Source organism: Megascapheus bottae, chromosome 8 (assembly GCF_031878675.1).
Source record: "Megascapheus bottae isolate mThoBot1 chromosome 8, mThoBot2.hap1, whole genome shotgun sequence".
Taxonomy (NCBI): Eukaryota; Metazoa; Chordata; class Mammalia; order Rodentia; family Geomyidae; genus Megascapheus; species Megascapheus bottae.
Genome location: NC_143516.1, coordinates 64170368 through 64193422, shown reverse-complemented (window position 1 = coordinate 64193422; position 23055 = coordinate 64170368). Strand labels below are relative to the sequence as shown.

Sequence of the window (23055 nt, the reverse complement as noted above, 5' to 3'; positions counted from 1 at the left end):
TTAAATTTCTTACATGTCTTAATACATGTAAGACATTGTAGAGGCTAGCAAGGAACTGCCCTGGGTTGTGCAGTGTCACTGTAGAGGAACTGAGTAAAAACTCAGTGTAAACCAACAACATATATATAGCATTCAATGGATATGAACTCTGTCCTGGACTGCCCCCTATGGCTGTACTCTGGGAACCTTGGAAGCTACCAGTCTCTTTGTCAATCACTTAAAAAGACAACATGTCAAAATTTTTTGAAAACTATTGTTCCTGCTTTGTTCCCTTACCCAATTATTATTCTCAGCCTCTTTTGTTAGTTTTTCTTTTTTTTTTTTTTGCCAGTCCTGGGCTTGAGCTTAGGACCTGAGCCCTGTTCTTAGACTTTCTCAAGGGTAGGGCTCTACCCCTTGAGCCACAGTACCACTTCTGGCTTTTTTTTTCTATGTATGTAGTACCAAGGAATGGAACCTGGGTCTTCATGCATGCTAGGCAAGCACGCTACGACTAGGCCTAACTCCTGGCCCAAAACAAAATTATCTATGTCAGATACATACCACTCTATATAACATTATGTCTGTAGAGTATATATCCCATCTTTTATGTCTATGTAGTTATAGCTTCAAGATCATGTCAGAGACCTTGAGTATCCAAGTACTGAGTCATTGCTCTTGTACTGTTTGGATCTGATATCCACATATCAAGGAGACCATGCGCCATTTTTTCCTTTGGTCTTCACTTACTGCAACATGATTTGCTCTAGTTTCATTCACTTTCCAGTGAATGCCATTTTTTTAATCTTGTCTTTTGGCTGTGTAGAATTCCATTTTATATATGTACCACATTTTTAGTATCTATCTGTAGTAGGACATCTGGGTTGTTTCCATCCCATGGCTATTGTGAATAGTGCAGAGATGAACATGACTGTGCAGGTGTCCTTATCATATCCTGGGTTATGATGTTCAGGGTAGATGCCCAGGAGTGGTATGGTGGGGTCGTAGGGAAGGTCTTTTTAGTTTTTTGAGGAACCTCCAAACTGCCTTCCAGAGTGGTTGTACTAGTTTATATTCCCACCAGCAGTACAGTAGGGTTCCTCTTTCTCCACATCTCTGCCAGCATTTGTCATTGTCTGAGTTCAGAATATTGGCCATTCTGATTGGGGTAAGGTGTTATCTTAGGGTTGTTTTTACTTGCATTTCCTTTATAACCATGGATGATGAGCATTTTGTCCTATTAATCTCTGTCATTTTAATCTCTTCTTTTGATAGGTCTCTCTTTAGTTCAGTTGCCCATTTAGTGATTTGTTGGGTTTGGGGCGGGGGGGATTAGTTTCTTGAGTTCCCTGTAGATATTGGATACTAAGCATTTGTCTGATGTATTATACCTTGAGAATTTTTTAAAACACAGATATAAATTGATTCTCAGTTCTTTTCATTCCCCCCCCCCAAAGGGAACCTAATCTGTCTCTGTAGAGATAGACAGCTCGTTAGAGAGCTCTCTATATTTTACAGTATATATATATATTTATATTTTACAGTGTAGTATATATATATTTATATTTTACAGTGTATGTAAAATATACTGATGTGTCTTGGAGAACTTTTCATTACAGTGTTAGCAGTACATTGCAAGTATCTCCCTTTTTTCCTTTCTGAACTGCACAGGACTGAAGTGTTCTCTTTGAACACCATGCCTCCCTCGTTTAAAATAAGAGATGTTATTATTTACATTTCACTCATTGCAGTACTGTGTCAGTTATCACCAGGTTGGTAGAGAACCGTTCCTGGCTTTTGAAGGTAGTTAGTGTTAATGACTGTGATTCAAGTTAGCACACAGATACTGGCCACAGCAGGGTTGTTTGGCCCTGCTGAAATCAGGTCAGCACAGATCCAGCAGGAGCCTGAGGAAGGAGTTTTGCTGTTTGCCATTTGGGTTTGATTCATGTGGCTTTCATGTACAGAAGTATTGGGAGATATAGTCAAGGCTCATAAATTAAAGATGCTGCTTTAGTCTGAATGTTGGTATCCCTCAAACTTACATGGAAATCAAATCCCTGTGCTCTGGAATTGGGAGGTACACTGTTGGCAGGTGATAAGGCAGGGCCTGTCCCATCCTTTCTAGTATGTGAAGAGCTTTGCTCTGTATGCAGATTACCCAAAATCACTTGCCACAGGTAAGCTTGTCATAGTAAGCTTTACATGCTGTGATGGAGTCATTGGACATGGTTGACCTGTGTAAATTAATGCATACACAGCTGGTAAATGAAGAGAGGGGACATTTTGAAGGCCTGTAGAGGCTTTGGCAACTCAAGAGCACACTTGACCCCTAGTGACTGAAGCCTCACCCGACCATGGGAAATGAAAAACCGCTCACAGTAAGATGACGCTCACAAAGTCCTCTCGCCATAGGAGTAGGGAACATTTTCCTCTTGTGGACTGAGGACAGGATTCTTTCATGGTTGTAATTATGGTTATGGAACATCAGGCCATGGCTGCTGAGAGGAGTAAAACCAATGCTGCTCCTACGAATCAGTGAAGTGTTGATGTCTCAGGTGGGATCTTCTGGGTTTCAAGGGTGTAGGACCAGGGAGCTTTCCTGAGGTAAAGGTGCGGGGTAAGAGTGGAGGGGCTCGGGGCCTGGGGAGCTAGGTCCGTCTCTCACTTCATCTGTTCCATCTATCCTAACTGAGCCCTGTGCTCTGGGCAGATGAGATGTGAAATCACTGAATTACAGCTTGTCTACTCCTTTTCTGGAATCCAGTGATGACTTCTATGGAAACATCCAACCCCTCTGTTCTTTTCCTCCTCTCCTCTCTTTTCTCCCTCCGAACCAATCAGCTCTGACAATGTGAACTTTAGACTGTTCCATTTTGGTCATATATACTCCTTGTTTCAGATTAGCAGTACTTTTTACTTATTTGTCCTCTCCAGATAAAGAAGAAGCAGCAGGATGTGGTTAGATTTCTGGAAGCCAACAAGATAGAGTTTGAGGAGGTGGATATCACAATGTCAGAAGAACAAAGGCAGTGGATGTACAAAAACGTGCCCCCAGAGAAGAAACCTACTCAGGGCAACCCGTTGCCTCCGCAGATATTTAACGGCGACCGCTACTGTGGGGTAAGTGGCTGGGTTGTTTTCACACCATTTCCTTATACCTGGAGTACAGTTGAATGCCTGATCTCTTCACTCAGTGCTTTCTCAGTGTCTGTTCAGGTCTAGCAGAATGAGGTTGCTAGAGGATATGAATCCAGTGACACAGACCATGTGAGTGGCCTGTGATGTGCAAATGTGCTTGCCAGTCTTCCTAGACTGGAAAGGAGGTGAGGAGGGAAGTAGAATATGTTTATTAAGTTCCATATTTAGAAACTTACCTTTCAGGTGGGAGAAGATGTGTGGAGCAATATAAATTATTCTCAAATAATCTCTTCCTCTGGGGTATATAAAGTACTATTGGCAGCTGATGATAAGCCAGAGATCTTTTCCTGTGAGTCAGAGAGCTCACTATGAGCATCTGAAATATTCTAGATGAAGTCAGTTTTGTTTGTTTCTTATTCCTTATCTTTTTGTACGTATGTGTGCGTGCCAGTTGTGGGTCTTGAATTCAGGGCCTAAGCACTATCCCTGAGCTTTTGTGATCAAGGCTAGCATTCCATCCCTTGGACTGCAGTGCCACTGCTAGTAATTTTTTGGTAGTTTATTGGAGATAAGGAATCTCACAGACTTTTCAGTCCAAGCTGGCTTTGAACTATGATTCTCAGATCTCAGCCTCTTGAGTAGTTAGGATTATAGCTGTGAGCTCTGTACCTGGTTTTATTCCGTATTGGAAAGAAAAAAGTGTTGAATATCCTTCTACTGGTGAGTAAGTTAGGATTTGCCTTTTGTTTTGACTCTTAAAGTCTATGCATCAGTGTTGATGTTGGGGGATGCAGTGATTTTTAAGGAGAGGGGACTGTAGTGCTGAGATGCTTGAGAGGAAATAAATAGCTGTGTGGCCTTGGGAGGGAAAGGAGTGGCATAGACAAAGGCTTTCAGTGGCTTCAGAGGTATCACCTCCAGATGTGTAAAAGAGCAACTGTAGAGCATGGAGCCCCGAGCAGAAGATACACAGCCATCTGACTGGTGGCGTCAAGAGGATACTCCTGCACGTGTCACTGGACATAACCTGGCTTTCCCTAGTGTTGGCTGAACATCTTTGGAACATTCCTCCTTGAGCCTCAGCTTTTCACCTTCCAGTATCTGTCTTACTGCTCTGGGCACTGTAATTTTCTAAAGCCATCCTCAAGTGCATTTTATATAGAAGTAAAGGTCATTATTTTATGGATTTATATCCTGCTATTCTGTTTTACTGGAGGAAAGTACTTGTGACCAAGGACATATTCTATTTTTAAATGCAGAATGCACTATTAGCTTGCTGACTAAAATAATGGTTGAAAATGTTTGTAAACTGCACATTTTAAAATAAAGCTGTCAAAAGTGGTGCTGTGGCTCAAATCATAGAGCACTAGCCTTGAGCTGAAGAGCTCAGTGACAGTGCCAGGGCTCAGAGTTCAAGCCCCACAACCAACCAAAAAAAAAAAAATCCAACAAAACAATGCTATAATGTGTAATCCAAAACTGCGGCAGTTTTCTTTCCTTTGGACTTTGCACTTTGCTGGTCTGAAAATGCCTTTACCCTGACTTTGTGGATTGAGGAGAGTGAATGGTGTGGAATTCTGGGTTGGAAGGAATGCAGATGAGGATACCTTGTTATCTTGTGACCCCAGTGCTGCGATTGGAATGTCTCACACCATTTCCCTTTTTATACTAACTTTTCTAATACTTCATCTTTTCCCTATCATCTCTGTTCCACTTGTGATCTTTTTGATTTCTTTATACCTCTGTCTTTTCACTGAATTTTATACTGGGGTCTGTACCAGAATTTGAACTCCAAGACTCATATTTGCTGATAGGTACTAAACCACTTGAGCTATATTCCCAGCCCTTTGTACTTTCAGTTGCTTTTTAAAAAAAAGTTACTAGTGTAAGTAACATGTGTAAAAGTGTTTTACTTAGCATAACACGATATTTACAGCATTTATATAACGTGTGTTGCTCTAATTCATTTCATCTTTATTGCTTTTCCTTAACTCATCTCCTTCCTCCTCCTCCCTTTCTAACAATTTTTTTGTGCGTTTCATTATGCTATTTTCTCACATATTGTTTTAGATATCTTTCAATGGGATCACATGCTTTCTTGCTGTACCCAGCAAGAAAGGTTCAGCCTTGGACCCTGAGTAATTCTGTTTGTACTAGTGGTACCTAGCTTATTGGTTAACATTCGGTCTCCTGTTTGGCCCTGAGCTGACCTCAGATCCCACCATCCCAGTCTCCACTTCCCAAATAGCTGGGATTGCAGGGGTAAGCCCTTACATCCAGCTCTTAGTGTTGTTGTTGGTGGTCGTGGGGCTTGAACTCTGGGCCTGGGTGCTGTCCCTGAACTCTTAGGATCAAGCCTAGTGATCTGTCACTTTGAATCACAGCATCACTTCTGGTTTTCTGCTAGTTAATTGGAAATGAGAGTTTCACAGATTTTCCTGCCCAGGCTAGCTTTGAATGGTGATCCTCAGACCTTAGCCTCTTGAGTAGATAGGATTGCAGGTGTGAGTCACCAGCTACCAGCTCTTTCATTGAGTCTTTCTGTCATCTTTCACCCCTTTAGTTGCTGTCTCATTTTTCCTTTTTTAAATAACATTGTGTTAACATATGAATGTGAGATCTTAATGATCGTATTAAATATCATTTCTTTGGTCTTCTGTTATCAGTACTGTTCCTATTTCTACTGATTTTTTTTCTTCCATTTAAGTACTTATCAGGCCCTACCCTGCCTAGCTCATGAACCTTTAATCCTTTCTCTCCCTCCCTCCTTCCCTCCTTCTCCTCCTCCCTCCCTCCCTCCCCCCCTTTCTCTCGCTATCATTTTGTTTGGGTGCCAAGAATTGAATGCAAGGCTTCACACATTGGGTACTGTGAGCTGTTCCCCAAGTCTGACATGTTTGGGTCTTTTCTCGTGCTTAGAGGACTTTCTTTAGATTTCTGGTGACCTTTGTCTTTTGTTTAAGAGCTGAGGCACTAAGAGCCTTATAGGAAGCCAGGTGTGTTCCAGATGTGAAACTGGGCCTGTTTCCTGAGGAGCCCTTAGTGTTCTTGCTGTGGGGTCCAATAATGTCTGTAGGTCTTTTCTCAGGGGATGTTTTAATTTTTTAAGAGAATGACTGGTCAGTCTCTTGGCCATGGACCTATAGGGAGGCCTGCCGTTTCTCTGGCTCTCCCCCACGTGTGTGCTTAGGAAGGGTTTCACTTTGCTTCCAGCCCCTTTGGGACGAGCAGTTTTCTGCTGTGGCCCCCTCACCCCTTCACCTCCACCATTATCTTCACTGGCCTTGGCTGGGCCCTTGCAGCCTGCTCCATTTACCACTCTTGCCTCATTCTGTATCTTCGCTCTGTGGAGTCCATGGATCTTTCCCAGATAAATGGCATCTTCCCTGCTTCAGCAGCTTGTCCCTGGGGATGATGGTGACAGCCGCTGCTGGAGTGTATCCTGTCATCTGACTCTGTTCTACAGTGCTAAGGACAGTGTCTGCTCTTATCAAGGTCAAGTATAATGACCTTGACAAAAAGCTTTTGAGGGCAACCATTCATAGACCTTGTTCATCTCCCTGCTCCTGTGTACTGCTTTACCCAGACATAGTTTGGGGGTTTCATCTGCTGGCTAACCTATGGAATCCTGTCACACTGCAAATGACAAGTTCTATACAGACTGCACCTTTTCCTTTTCTTTTTCTTTTGCCAGTCCTGGTGCTTGTACTCTGGGCCTACGCTGCAGTCTCAGAGCTTTTGTGTTCAAAGCTAGTTCCTGCTCTTCCACTTGTGCCACAGCTCCAATTCTGACTTTTTGTGGTTAATTGGAGATGGATGGATAGGTAGAAAAACTACACTAGCATAAGCTATTATTATCATTATTATTTTTATTTTAACCAGTCCACTGTAGTGCTCTCCACTATGAGCAAGGTTTTCCTGTGGGTGGGAATCAGGCTGTTTAAAAGTAAACATCCCTGTACTTTGCTTTTCTGTATTGTGTTCCCACTACAATAAAGCCAAAGTCAAACTGATCAAATGTGAGCTTCATGAGCCTTCTCCTAAACCGCCATGCTGGAATCTGGCAGGCCCTCACATAGAAGCATACCTGTCTCTCCACAGGAGACTTCGCATCTGAACTTGAAAATCTGTTGTGTCCAAGGCTGTGTGTATAAATGATCTGTCGAGCTCATAGATGAAGGAGAATCCTTTCCACCCAGTGGTTTGCTATTCTTGGTGACATGGTTGCATTTGTGAGGAAGGGCAAAGCTGGGGAGAGTGGAGCAGAGGGCACAGTTGCCCACATTGCCCTGGCTCACCCCTGTGTGCCTGGAAGTCCAGCAGCTCAGCTAGGCAGTGTGTACACTCTGTCTCTTCAGAATAGCCCTGGTTTTTATGCTTCCATCTATAAATGTTTAATCTCCCATTTTCACCGGACTGAGCTGTTTGCCTCAATATTCCACAGTGATGAATGCCGGGACGTGACTGTCATGAAAACCGTGGCTTGTGCTGTGAATATTGAAAAGCTTCATGCAGACACTTTGAGGCCACCCCAGTTGCACAGCTAGCAGGACACCTGCACTGGTACTGAGCTGGAGGTAGTTTTTTCTACAGAGTTTTTATTTTCCAGGGCTGTCTGCAGTTAAGGGAGTGAAAAGCAAAACATTGTGAGACAAGAAGGCCACATTAATATCAAGGTCCCCACAGCAAAGCTCAGTAAACAGAGGGCCTTCCCTGCCTTCTTCCTGTGACCCCCCCACCAGTTATTTGATACACCCCCTCAGGAAGTTCTGTCTGGTCAGTTCTAAGTTACTTCCACTCTGTGCTTTTTAAAATCAAGAAGCATAGATATTAATAATCTGCATGCTATTTACTCTTTTCTTAAAAGAAGAAATTGTAGCTTCTTTCCATGCTTATGTTTGACATACTAATGCACACAATATTACTGAAGTTATATCACACTTCCTTTTGTATGTATAAATAGGTCCATGTTATGTTCTTACTGATATCGTGTACAAACACTGGTTCCTGCAAAAGTTTTGAGCAGCCCCAGAGGAGGGCACCTAATCCTGTTCTATTAAATCCTTTTGGCCTAAGAGCGATATTGACATGTGTCAATATCCAGGGAGTCTCTTCATGACCTTTAACTCTAGCCATGCTCATCTCCTGTACCTTTTCTTTACTAGATTTTATTGACTATGTACTGAAAAAAGTATTCTGTTATCATGTTGTGGTAAACTCTCTAGTACTAAAAAAGTATTAAGCCAGGTGTTGGGGGCTTACAGGTAATGCGTCTTACCTGATTGGAAGATTTCACAAAACACAAGAGAGCATCATAGACTTTACCCATAAAACCAAGGTACCCTGTACACATCTGTGGAATTTTCAAAATGACACCCCCCCATACTAGTAGTGTGTACTATTTGGGTTTTTTTTTTGAAGTTCTGCTCAGCGGCTGCCCTTAGGCTTGAGGGGAGTTGCAGCAGGAGCCTCTCGCCCCATGTCAACAGCATCCGCAGGGACAGCTCCCGTGATGTTTAGAAAGTTGTCTTTTATCTCATTTTGCTTTTTGTATTCTTTGGGGTGAGCCAGCCTTCCCTTGACTCATTTAGATTGGTGTTAGCCACCATTCCCTTGCTGTCCACGTGTCACTTGTGTTCCTGTGACCTCCTGTTTGGTTATGCCCTGTCACCTTATTGTTACCTCAGTTTCATGAAGCACAGGTGTTTCTGGCTGCCATGGTCCAGCTGCTCTCCTAGGGAACATTGAAAGGGCAAAGAAGGGAAAGATCTTCTTCACCAGACACTATGTTGGAAATGAACTGTACAACTTTGTGGGGAGGGAAGTTGGGAGGGAAAATCCGGGGAGAAAATGAGGGAGGAGGTGACACTGTTTGAAAAGGAATGGACTCAGTACCTGACTTATGTGACCATAACCTCTCTGTATACCACTTTTACAATAAAAATCTTAAAAACATCATCTCCAGTACTTGCTTTGTCTGCACTAGCCTATGGAGTTTCTGGATAATGTCCTTAACAGCCTTGTAGGAGAGACTTTTACCCCCTCTTACTGTTCTAGATGTTACCATGAGCTATAGGTGATCAGCCCAGGCCCTTGAGTTCAAGCTCCACCACTGACAAAAACCAACAAAAAAGCAGTTGAGGGATGAGAAGAGTCCTGAAGTGCTTTGGTTTTAGATGTGGGGCCCATTTTAAGAGTCATAGGATATGTATATAAACTTTTGAAAAGAAAGAATGGATGTACACATTGACCAGAATTTCTTTAAGGCTGAACTTGTAAAAGTAAGAAAAGGAAAAAAAATTGATTCTGTGATTGAGGTAAAGATAAATGTTATAACAAATATAGTTTCCTTTCATTTTTATTTGATCTTTTTATTCTCTTTGAAGATATAGTCTCAAAAGAATGTGGAAGACTTCAAAGCAGAATGGAAGCAACTTGTGTTGACACCTAGAGCCCTGTCAGCTGTTGTTTATACAGCCTTTTTGTTTTTTAAGCTGTGGATAGCAAAATATGAAGTGAAATTGTGAGGCAACCTTCTAGATTGGAGACTTCATGTAAAATCTTAGGTCAGAGTTTCCACAATATATAATTAGTCTGGCATATGAAGAAAAAATGGAGGAAGTTCCTATTTCATATCTGTTGACAAATTTTAATGATGCGTCAGGTTTTAGATGGAAAACTTGTTTCAATTGTTATTACAAAGAAGATTTTATATTGTAATAGATTAATCCTAGTAAGTGTATGAAGCTCTTTCTAAATCGCTTCAGAGCAATGATATGTTTATTTCCATAAAGAATTTCTCAAAAGCACCCAGCTATAAAAGTAATTGTTTGCTTCTATTTGTGGACTTTGTCCAATCATCTTTTTTTTCCCCTAGGATTATGACAGTTTTTTTGAATCAAAGGAAAGCAACACAGTCTTTTCATTCCTAGGCCTGAAACCACGATTGGCCTCAAAGGTAGGTTAATTATGTTTTATTCTTTAGAGTTCATCTTTCTTGAATTGTCCTAGGGGTTATGGTCAAAGGGACACCTATAAAGTCTCCCTAAGCTTTTAGTGCCTGCTTTCTCCAGTGCATTAATTATGTTAAGCCTACTTCTTTTCTAATGTTCAATTGTTGTCACATATTAGAGTATTAGTTTGTAACTTACACCCTATTCTTTCATCAAGAATGATTAAATTCTACTTATTAAAATAGGCAACAACTTCTATTTTAAATTGTTAATTTATGTTACAGTTAACCTCTGTGGGTCTGTAGGCACCACATTGTGGATTAATTCATCCTATCATAGATTGAAAATATTTGAAAAAAAAAAGTACATCTGTATAAACACATGCAGATACTATGTGTCATTGTTTCTCAAATAATACCACATGACACCTATTTATATAGCATTAAATCATGCTATGTTTCATAAGTAATCTAGAGATGATTAGAAGCATATGTGTGCATGGACCATATGCAACTGCTCTGGCATATTGTTTAAAAGACCTAACCATCCCCTGCCCCGAGGAGGGTCCTGGAACCATCCCCCACACGCTGGAAAGAACTGCACTTCAAAAGTTTGAAAAACACTTTGAAAGAACTTTTGTAGGCTTAACTTTTTGTGGAAGAAAAGGTGGTATACAAGAACAGACTTGGGGAAATGCCAATCACAGTACTTCTGTAAGCTTCTTCATTAAGTCATATCTTTTGGCAAACACAAAGGACTTAGTGTGCTTCATGTTTAGCCATGGTGTGGGTTTCACTTTGTCAAACACATGGATTCACTCTTAAACAACAAAAAAGTTTCTTTATTAAGGAAGGTAACATTTTGATTATTTCACTTTTTTAAATGTACACTATTTCTTATTATGAAAGTAGGCTAGGCTCCTATAGAAAAACTGAGGAAAAAAAACAGAAGGAAACTATAAAGTAGAACATAGAAAGCAAGGCTCAGAGCTCACCACATGGACATTTTTATGTATTTCTTCGCAGTCTTTGTGTTTTTAGTAATTGAAGTTTTGTCAGTATTTCAAATTGAGTCCAGCATGTGTGTGTTTAACTCAGGTGAAGTGGCATGCATCCCAGGAGCCTGGCTGCTGAGAGTAATAGGTCTCTAGGGGCTCCTGGAATGGAGACTGTCCTGGCTCACCTGTGAGAAGAGGGAGGCCACCATCAGTGACACAAATGACAAAGCAGCACTGCTGCCACTGCCCTGCTGAGCACTGTCAATGCTTGCTTTGTTTCTACTGCAAGAAAAGTCCACAGATGGTGGTGGGTGGCTTCTGTGCGCATGTTTTAAGCAGAGGCAGAACCCACACATAAAGTATTTACAGGTTCTTCAAGCTATTTTTATAAAGACAGAACGTTTGCATACTTGTTGGAAAAATTAGAGTATTTGTATAACCCATTTCATCTAAAGATATTATGCAATCAAATTTGTCTTTGAAGGATTGAAAAAGAAAACTGGGATAGGGGTGGTCTAATGAATGCAAAACCCCACAAGGCCTTTCTGGCTATGTAGAAACCTTTTTAAAAACTGAGTGTGTATGTGTGTGTGTCCTCATTGTTCTCCCCCAACCCATTCCCTAGGCATTCTGTGGGCCGATATTTTTATTCTTTTTATAATTTATTCCCTCAGAAATCTCTAGACATCTGGAATGGACAGAGAGTGCATTTGAATGTGGCCTTTGGTGGCGGAATTACTTGGGAGGGGGTGGCCCTAACACCAGCCTTGGCAAGGGTAACAAGGCCTGAGGCCCTCTGGAGCAGGACCATGCAGCACAGTGGTGGTGGCCCAGGGTCCCCACCCGCTCTCTGGAGCCACTCAAGGCCTGAGAGGTGAATGGCAGTCCATGTGCCTCCCTGGCAGGAGGGAACTGAGAATAGTTCAGAGCCATGGAGTGCGCCTCCCCTTCCTAGAGGCTGTGTTTTAACCTTGGTAGTGATTCATTATACAGTCTACAGTTTGAGGCATTTATGGAATGTTCACAGATTTAATGTACGGAAAGATGAGCCCACTGCTTTCTTTTGCTGTTTGTTGGTTGTGGTGCTTGAACTCAGGACCTGGGCACTGTCCTAGAGCTTTTGCATTTAAGGCTAGCACTTTACTACTTTGAGAAACAGTGCCACTTCCAAGTTTCTAATGGCTAATTAGAGATGAGTCTCACGGACTTTCTTACCCAGGCTGGTCTTGAACCCCGATTCTCAGATCTCAGCCTCCTAAGTAGCTAGGATTACAGTCATGAGTCACCAGTGCCAGGTGCACTGATCTCTGTTCTCCTTTCCCTGTTCCTGCTGCACTGCACACACCTAACATTCAAGGCTGGACAGCCAGCCAGGAAGCACAGATGGCTGCTGGCATTTGTAATTACCCTCTGGCTGTAGGACCACCCTCCAAGCAGACAGAGGGGAGAGACTGGACCAGCAGATGGTGGTCTGCAGACCACACTGGCTGGGAAGCATGTGAAAGTAACCCAGGTTGCTGATGTTTAAAGTAGATTTTCCCCTTCTTATAAGCTTGGATGGGCTTGAACGTTGGTGGAGGAGCATTTCCCTGTGGGCACTGGTCATGGCCAGCCACTCACCGTGTGCCTGCCTCACTAGAGGCCCGCCAGAATTGTCAGGTGGAAGCCCTCAGGTTGGCCTGGGAAGATGTTTGGGGGCAGTGACCACCGGGTCGCCTGGCTCCCCTGCCGCCCCGTGCCGCTCCACAGGGAACCGGCAGGTGGGAGGCCTGTGGGCTAACCACGGGCATGGGCTGGGTACGCGGGGGCCGTGCCTGTGACCCTGAAACGCAGGATTGGCCTGGTCACTCACACAGGGCGGACCTCATTATGGTTTCCAAGATCTGCGTTCTTGACATTTCAACACAAGCCACGACGGCGACCACCGAGACCGCTGCCGGGCACATCTTCTCATCTCATCTTCTCCATGCCACACGGTAACCGGAGCTCTCTTTCTTCCCTCTTGGAACAGGCTGAGCCGTAGCGCAAGTAAGCAGAGGCAGCGGTGGCACGCTGGAGCCGGGCCCTTGGACCCCGGGAACCTCCCCGACTCCCGAGAGGCGCTCTTGGAGGATGTGGACCTAGGGTTGCGTGATTGTTCCAGACCGAATTGGACCGTGTGGGACGGTGTTCTTCTTAGTTTCAGATTTGCCTGCAGTCTCGCTGAGCTGAGCGGACGTCACCTGTTACAGGGTGCTTCTGTAATGCCTGGGCCAGCAGAGCCACCGTGCTGGATCTGCTTCAGACTGTTGCATAAACCTGCTTCCTCTTTAAGCTGCCTGCATTGTACCTCGAGATTAGTCTGCCAGACCACTCAAGGTTGGAATCAGAAAGGAAGATAAAGAGCAATGTTAATGGACAAAGAGTGTTGAAGATTTTTACTGTTGAATCACACATGTCACTGCTCTAGTGCTTTGTAATAAAGTGAGGTGTTCTAGACTGCCCTCGCCCGCCCCTGTCCCAAATCCTCTGAAGCTCCTACAGATGTTTCTAGAGATCACCGTTGCAATATTATGTGTGATTGCAACCAAATTACAGGGCTGAAAATAAATGCTATTTGGGAAGATGTGCTTTTCCTCTTGTGTGGGGAAAGATTCACCTAAATGCATAAGACTCCTTGAAAAACATATTCTAAGTGGTGCACTAATTAAATAGTAAGTTAATAGGAACAATTGTCTGACTAGTATCTGAACGCCTTCTCAGCTCTAGCAATTTACTTGTACATAAGTGCATGTAGATTTTTAAATGCAGCTTCCTTAGCAGCTACTTACTCTATTTTGTGAAGGAATTCTATTTTTTTGAGAGAGGAAAATCTCAGTCAGGTATATTTTGTGAATCCTTAATGAAGCATATTAAGAGCTATCTGTGCTGCTGAGTTTGTGGCTCCATGGTAGAGTTCTAACCTAGCATACATGAGTCCCTGGGTTCCATCTACAGTACCACGTACATGTAAAGATACCAGTACTGCTGTATAATTTATTTTTGTTCTGTGTTAATGTTTCAGTGTTTCCTAACATTCTTTGTATATCTCCATGGCCAGTGCACAATCTCAGTCTTTTCAGAGTAAGACAGACACATGTTTTCATTCCATGTATAAGCACAAGTGGCATCAGAGCAATGTGTATAAGAAAGGGCTGTTTAGAGTACTCCAAATTGTACTTAGTGAGAAAAACAGTTGGAGTGGTTCTGATAAACACTGACCCTGTCAGTGTCATTAGGGCAAAGACTACTTTTTTTTGTATCCTAATAACTTTAGCATTTTTAATTGCCAAACATAGGAACAGCTTTGAATAGAACAAACTCTGAGAGAACTGAATGAAATCCTTGATTATTTCAAGTCTTCATGCTGGATCTCTTATTCTACAAAGGAAATGTATAAGAAATTAAAGTAACAAATGAATGTAATCTCCTCTACCCCATATCTTGCAACATGTAAACAACTGTAAAGAATGTTTAGAATTGTAAAGCTAAAATTGTAGGCCTAAGGATGACAGCACAGGCGAGAGGAAGAGTGTGGGCAGATTCTTCTTGGCTGTAACACTCATGATCCACAAGTTTCTTTTGTCTGAGGAAAGCTTGTCAGAGCATGGCACTTACTGATTGGTTGATCTAGGTCAGATTCCAGTTGATAAGCCCCCAGGGACTGTCTAGGAATGTTTTGGGGTACTTGTGAGTCTTCTTGTAAGTTCTTTTTTTAAGATACAGCAACTTGAAGACTGTGTTGTACAGAGTGCCAATCAAGCTGGTAAGGTGGAGGCTCTGCAAATTCTAATTCCTGAGGTCAGTGTTGTGCTTGTGAAGAAACAGAAAGCTACTTGTGTTTGTCATGTATCTTTTGGATTAGCCATAATATACTTAGCATAATTATATTACACCTACCAGATGGGTGGTAGTGCTAAATTACTACCACAGTTGCATGAGGTTTTCTTGCCAGTTTTTAGGAGATGAGATGTCAGCAAAGATACACAGGGGACCAATCTCAGGTGGCATTGTCCTTGTCACAGTGGGCTAGAAGCACCATGTAGGGTCTTTACCACAATACCCAGGCTCCACAGTGAACCCACACCCTGCTCTGCAACCATATTGTGTTCTGAGTGTGCTGGGTCCTTCCCTGTACTGTTACCAGCTGAGTTCCAAGTGGAAGCAATGCTCTGAGTCTGTTTAATCAGCTGCCTTGAGCTGTTGATCATCGCAGTTGCTCAGATCTAGGAAGGAGATGGACTTGCAGGCACAGATAGGATATCAAGGGTTTTTCAAGGCAGAACTTTAATTTCCTGTGATAGGCTTGTTGGAACAAAAAGTTTGCTGTCATTTTAAAATTAGCTATAATGTTAGGTGCCACACTCCTGGTTAGTTGTATGCGGACTATGAAAAATTCATTTCAGAAAACACTTGCTCTTCCAAACACCAGGGTTTCATTGAAATCAAAAAGGAAAAAAGGAAAATACTTTGTTCTCAAACTCTAATATATTTTAGATTTGTTTCTGATTTTGTATTTTGATTCAGCATTCACATGTAGATGTTTCTATATTGCATCAGTTTGATAATGAACTAAATAGTTCCAAGTTTTGTTACTGAAAGGTACCAAAGAGTCATTTTGGGATGTTTTGTTTTATTTTTAAATTTTATTTTGTTTGCCTTTATTGTAGGGTTTTTCTTTTTGCAAAATTATGGCATTATTTAGCAGTTTTCCTTAAGTAACAGGGTCCACTTCAATCTGGGTCATTATTGTTTTTAGATTTTAGTTTTCTATATTTCTATCAGATTTCGTGCTCAGAATTAAAAGAGAATAAATTGCAGATAACGTGCATTCAGAAAGTGTTTTGTTTTTTTTTTTTTTAAATCACCTCGTGTGTCACTCCTAGTTTCAGCTATGCATTTGACAAGGAATCTTTTCCACTGAGTTGGAAGCTGTCTTTCTGCCCCATCCATGCAGTACACACACAGAGCTGCAGGTTCCTCGCGGATGTGTCCATCTGAGGCAGGCACCTGGGATCACAGAGTCACCTCGCACAGAGACGGGGCGGAGGGTGGAACCATCTGCTCATGCGCTGGCTGGGTTCAGATGGACTTTATGGGCCCGGTTCCCTAGTACTCACAGGGAACAGACAAGGTGGCATATGCTGAGGGTCCCCTTGAGGCAGACAGTCAATTCTGAAGGCAGTGTCTGAGGCCAGTTTCATTGCTGACTCTAAGGAAACGTGGAGGAAAGGAGGAGGGAGCGAGCTGTAAGTTTGCAGGAATGTGCTCAGCCATGAAACCAGATTAGCAGATAGGCCCTGCCTGCCTAGCACCCAAGTAGCCAGAGTTTTCCTAGTTCTGTCATCTCTTGTCGACATGCACTGGGCCTTTACCATGCCCTGTCCTCTCTGAGCAGGACAGAAGACTCCACCCACAAGCATGAGGGGCAGCAGTGATAGCCAGTGGTAAGTGATAGTTAATTTAAGTTCTCAGCACTCCAGACTACAAGCCACAGTCTGAATTAGGACTTGTAGTCTTTTCTTTGTTAAAACCATCCCGATTTGTACATTTTCTTACATGCGCTGGAATACATATATACGCTTGTGTGCACATTTAATATAAGTATATATACTCAAGTATGACGAGTAATGACAATAATAATAGAATCCTGTGTGCCTGCCTCCCACCTGATTGCCTTTCCTGTTAGAGCCCGTGCACTCTTCCTGAACCTGCTCCCTGTCCCACGTTCTTGGCTAGCGTAGACTTCCCCTTCGTTCTCTTTGCCTCCATGTATGTGTCCTTAAAGAACAATAAATGGAATTAAAGATGTTCTTCTGTCCCTTCTTGTGTCTGTTCATTGCAGTGGGAGTTTTCACTGGTAACTATTCACTGTGAATGTCACCATTTTTCCTTCCCCAGGTGTTGGTAAGGGAACTGAATCTTTGTTGGGAAGAGAAAAAGCCATTCTGCTGGTGGCTTCTGCTACATGTCCATGATAGTGGGTGTGCACCACGGTCTGCTTTTATAGAGGTCAGACTGCTTTCCAGAGCATGAGGCCCACACATCTCTCTGCGTGTGTGGACACCAATCCCAGCCAGCATGTGGGATTGCCAGAGCCAGATCTCTGCCAAGCTGGGGAGAATCTCATTGGCTTGTTTGGTATATTTTAATCAAAATAAAGTGAACTTGTTTAGTTACAAGATTTGTTTCATTCATCGTGTCTTTTACCATTTTTTTTCTGTTGGGAGTTTTTGGTGATTAACTTAGAGAATTTCTTTGTACTTTCAGATTACATCACGGTAGTACCTGATTTAACTTTTTTTTTTCTTTTTATGGTGTTGAAGATCAAGGGCCCATGCTTTGAACCTGCCAGGCAGTGCTCCTCTGATTCCCCCCATCCCATGAATTGACTGGTAAAATGAAGAGAACTGGCCACTGGTGGCTCCCACCTAGCTACTCAGGAGACTGAACTCTGAGGATGATGGTTCAAAGCCAGCCTGGGCAGAAAAGTTCATGAAACTTATTTCTAACCAGCAAAGCACCAAAAGTGGAGCTGTGGCTCAAGCAATAGAGTACCAGCCTTAAAAAAAAAAAAAAAAGAAAAGCTAAAGGACTGCATCTAACCCCTGAGTTTAAACCCCAGTACTGGCAAACACAGAATGACCAGATTCAGAATGTAAAAACCCTCTGAAGCTTTTTCCATAAGTCTTTAATCTGCTTGGAGAAAACAAGTGGATGTATCATATATTTCATATGTCATATATATATTATATAATCTGTGTTATGTATATATGTTATATATTTTAGTTTTCTTTTTTTCTTTTTTGTGTCTGTCCTAGGGACCTCAGGACCTGTTTGTTGTTCCTGAACTTTTTTCCTCAAGGCTAACGTTCTGCCACTTGAGTCACAGTGCCACTTCGGGCTTTTTTTTTTTTTGTAGTAAATTGGCAATAAGGGGCTCACAGACTTTCCTGTCTTGTCTGGTTTTACACTTTGATCCTCAGATCTCCTCCTGCTGAGTAGCTAGGATTACAAGAGTGAGCTACCAGTGCCTGGCCTAATGTGATACAGTTTCTTTTGTGCTAACTTTTAGTTTGTCCATCAGCCAAGAGATGGTGGACTTTGGGAACCTATCTCTTCTAGAAAGATCTCTTCTATGAAACTATTTTAAGGCTAATTAGTTTGAATTATTTAGCAGGAAGTGATTACCATTAATATTAAGATTTGTTTTTCTGTTACAAGTTTCACTAAAAACCTTTTTGTTGTTGTTGATGCCAGTACTGGGGCTTGAACTCAAGGCCTGAGCACTTTCCTTGGGCTTTCTCAAGGCTAGCTCTACCCCTTGAGCCACAGTACCACTTAAGGCTTTTTCTACATTTGTGGTACCAAGGAATTGAACCCTGGTCTTTGTGCATGCTAGGCAAGCACTCTACCTCTAGGCTACACTCTCAGCCCCAAGGACTTTGTGTGCATATGTAGATATTTTTTCAGTATGCCTAAATATATGGATGTAAAATATAACAGCCCCATAGCAATAGGTTAGGCAGAGAAAGAATGTTCTGGATGTGACATTTGCACCTGATTAGCCCCAAGGCTGAGTGCTGTGGATTTGTGGATCTGGGGTTCTGGTGCCACCCAGGGTACCATGGCAGTGTGCTCACATTGGGAACTGACCAGTGGTTAGCACAAGTGCCCAGACTCCAAAACTGAGGGCTCTGCTGAGACATTTCTCCTAGAGCGAGGACTCGGGTGCTTAAGGGTGGATTGGCTAAAAACTGAATAGTGTATAGAGAAATCATTTAGACCTTCTTATAAAAAACAGTACTCCACACCATGGCAGTTCACAATCATTTGGGCCCTGTTTGCAAAAATAAATTTCACTACTATCAATTTTTTTTTTGTGGGCCTTGAACTCCACCTGGGCACTGTCCCTGAGCTACTGCCCTACCCTTGGACCAACCCCCACTTCCCATTTTCTACAGGTTAATTGGAGATAAGAGTCTCAGGTCCTTTTGAGCCAGACTGGCTTTGAACCTTGATCCTCAGGTTTCAGCCTCCTGAATAACTAGGATTTCAGGCATGAGCCACTGCACCCAGCTACAATCAAACTTTTAACTAAAAAAATATATGAGCCCGGCACCAGGCTACTCAGGAGGCTGGGCTCTGAGGACGATGGTTTGGCGCATAAGAAGTCCTTGAAATTCTTACCTCCAATTAACCACATAAAGCTGGAAGTGGAACTATGGCTCAAGTGGTAGACTGCTAGCTTTGAGCAAAAAGAGCTTTAGGGACAGCGTCCAGGCCCCAAGGTCAAGCCCCAGGACTGGTGTGTGTGCGCGTGCGCACACACACGCACACACACACACACACACACACACACACACACACACACAAACGCACGCACACAACACGTGAACATATCCAGTCTTACAGGAACAAAAGCTTTCATAGAACACAGTACTCCTCAGTTTGGTACCAACAAACCTCACAGCAAGGGTACTTGGAACGTGCCCAGGTGAATCTGTGATGTGTTAAAAGGATAGATACATCCCAGGGTTTTCAGACTTAGTGTGAAAGAATGTCTCACACTTGTCATACTAGCTACTCAAGAGGCTAAGAGCTGAGAGGATCGAGGTTCAAAGCCAGCCCAGGCACTAAAGTCGTAAGATTCTTATCTTCAGTTAACCACTATAAAATTGGAAGTGGCACTGTGACTCCAGGGGTAGAGCACTAGCCTTGAGCTGAAGAGCTCAGGGACAGCGTCTAGGCCCAGAGTCTAAGCCCCACAACCAAAAAGAAAAAAGTCTCATTAATTCCTTGTATATTTATGACATATTCAAGTGATAACATTTTTTGAATATACCGAGTTACATATTCACATTTTCACCTTTTTCCTTCTAGCTGTAGCACTAAAAAAATTCATTGCGGGCTGGGAGTTTGGCCTAGTGGTAGGGTGCTTGCCTAGCATGCACGAAGACCTGGGTTTGATTCCTCAGTACCACATACGTAGCAAAAAGCCAGAAGTGGTGCTTTGGCTCAAGTGGTAGAGCCCTAGCCTTGAGAAAAATCCAGGGACAGTGCTCAGGCCCTGAGCCCAAGCCCAGGACTGGTAAAAAAAAAAATTCATTACATATATGGCTTACTATATGCACATATACGTCATAACACATACATACATACATAGGTCCCTGAGTTTGAACTCAGGGCCTGAGTGTAGTCACTTAGCTTTTGCTTAAGGCTAATATACTACCACTTGAGCCACACACCCACTTATGGCTTTTTTAGTGGTTAATTGGAATTAAGAATCTCAGGGACTTTCCTGCCCAGGCTGGCATCAAACCACAATCCTTAAATTTCATCCTCCTGAGTAGCTAGGACTACAGGAATGACTCAGGCACCTATAACTTTTGGCTTACATTACATTTTTACTGGACAGCAGGATCCTGTACCAATGTCTTAAATTTATAGGCAACATAAGTCTTTAAGATATTTCTTAGATTCTGACAAAATAGCTCCTTCACTGTAATACAGAAAAGAAATGTGAACATCTCTGAAAACAAATTTTGAGGCCGGGAGTGTAGCCTACTGGTAGAGTTGCTCGTGTTAGGTTCGATTCCTCAGTACCACATACACAGAAAAACCCAGAAGTGGGCCTGTGGCTCAAGTGGCAGAGCACCAGCCTTGAGCAAAAAGTGTCCAACGATAGTGCCCAGGCCCTGAGTTCAAGCCCCAAGCTCCAGGACTGGCAAAAAAAAAAAAAGTTTTCTGATCTTGCTGCCAGAATGTATTTCTGTCATCTTGCTTTTTGCCTTTCTAGCTTGAAGCTTTCTAGCTTGTATTGGGAAATAAGAGGTTCTTTCCTACTGGAAAAACAGAATTGAGAGAGTAATATGGGTTGTCCTCTTGTGTGGCATCTCAGCGTGTCCAGTGTGTTGTTTTTCCATCATCTCCTGTTCAATTAGCCTATATATCTGGGAACTAAGTCTTAGCAGTTTTTTTTTTAAAGAGAATTAATGAGCCACACAAATAGTCTTTAATCTGCAGAAGTGTGCTGAATATTAATGACACGCCTAGATTTCTCTGTAAGACTCATCTGAGCTCATGAGAATATATGAATAATCTGCCCTTTAAAAATGTTTTCTTCCTGGTCTCCCTGCCAAAAATTACAACAGTGTGTTGTGTTATGGAAAAGTTCTTCTTTTCCTTGGCCAGAATTTTTATCCAGTTTACTATTCTTTTGGAATAATAAGTTGGAGAGAAAACATTATTTTTTGCAGGAATTAATTTGACAGTAACAATATTATGAAGAGAAAGAAGGTTGGGGGTATTATTTTGTTTGTAGATCTTCTCTGAAATAAGAGTAATGGAATCACAGCCAGCCATCTGCATTCCCTGCAGCTGCTCAGCCTGCCACTTTGTCCCTCTAATGAATGACACACCTAGCTCTTGAGGAGGGGTGGGACAACCTGTCCAAATTAGATATAGAGACATTCTTCATGCTAATATAATTTAGTTGATTACTAGCCCATTCGTTTTAGTTCTCATTTTTCCTCCCTGTCCATCTGTGTGGTGTCACTGCATTAATGAAATCACCAGGTTGACCTCAAGATCTGGAATGTGGGAGTGTGGCTCAGTGGCTGGCGTAGGGAACGGAACTGGTCAGAACTAGTTTTGTTACCCTCACCCAGTTTCTCCGTCCTTTCTCTCTTGTCTTTATAGTTAACCACTCCTATGCCATTCTAGGCCATGTCAGAACCAACTAGTAAGGAAAAGAGAAGTGGGGCTCTCGGCTGCATTTCTTTTCCCAAGGCTGGGACCCACCAGGCCACCACCTTTGGTTCTCTACCTGAGGAGTTGTTCCTGCACTATCTTCTCATTATAAATGAGGGGCTGAATTCAGATAGGATTTCTAGCCTAGTCATAAAGTGACGGGATGGTTTTTAGCAGTGACATGTTCTTCAGGTGAAAGGGCCACAGTTTGAAACTGAGGCCAGCTCCACAGTAGCAGGAAAGTCCTTCCCCATTGAGGGAATCACACTGCCTGCTGGTGAAGCTGCCCTGGAGTGACCCACCTGTCTGTCTTCTTCACTGCCTCGGGACTTCAGTACCATAGAGACATGTGAGGTAGCAGATAGAAAATCAGAGTGGTGATGTCACTCAAGCTTTCGGAGACTTCCTGCTCTGGTGTCTGTGGATGGGTGAGGCACAGTTCACCTGCAGAGAAGAGGCTGTGTTGATCAGGAGGGTGGACTACCGGCCTCTGCATCCTGTCTGTCCTCAGGCCCTGTAGCATCCACTTTACAGATGTCTGTAAGTCAGTGCTAGCTTAACAACACTGCCAGATCTGCGAATGAGCCGCTCTCAGCTCTAAGCCCAGAATTTGTCAGGTGTTTTGATGTGTGCCAGGAACTTTGAGACAATTACTCAACCATCTACTTTCCCCAATAGCCAAAGGGAAGCGGTACTGCTGGTTTATGATGAGAGCATGCCAAGAACTGATAATAACTTGTCTTACTTTGCAACTACCTGCTTTTTTTTTCCACTATGATTGATGTTCTCATTTTCATGCACGTTTATGAGCCCTTAACTCGTACCATGCATGCCGTCATTAACAACCTTTGGTTATTGCTCTTACAGACAACCTTGGGCTTCTTAATTTTTGCTGTGAAGTCAGAAATCAATAAGAATTGGTTCTAGAAGCTTCACTGAAGTCGGATAGCTTATTATTGACTAGATATAGTCCTTAATATGAGCTCACTGCTCATATTAGGCAAGACATCATGCATGTGTGAGTTCCAAAATTCTTCAGGGAGAGAAGCCCCAATGTTAGCGAATGGCTAGCCAGCTTTCAGGATTTCCATGTATTTGCCTTCCAATGCTTGCTTCTTTCCACTTGCATTAAAACCCACACTGAAAATGGTTTCTAAAAATTCAAACAAATTTAGTCGGAAGGGAAAATACTGAAATGGTGGTGTGTAAGGAAAA

General features: G+C 42.7%; 1 protein-coding gene across 1 annotated transcript in view; it reads left to right on the top strand.

The window, feature by feature from the left end:
- The window catches only part of Sh3bgrl2 (SH3 domain binding glutamate rich protein like 2), a 37273-nt gene extending 21354 nt beyond the window's left edge, over positions 1–15919 (top strand). The window contains exons 2-4 of the mRNA XM_090338532.1: positions 2917–3102; positions 9998–10078; positions 13082–15919. Coding sequence (XP_090194658.1) covers positions 2917–3102; positions 9998–10078; positions 13082–13093 — 279 coding nt within the window. The 3' untranslated portion in view covers positions 13094–15919. The remainder of the gene's footprint in view (positions 1–2916; positions 3103–9997; positions 10079–13081) is intronic.
- Positions 15920–23055: the final 7136 nt, after the last annotated feature.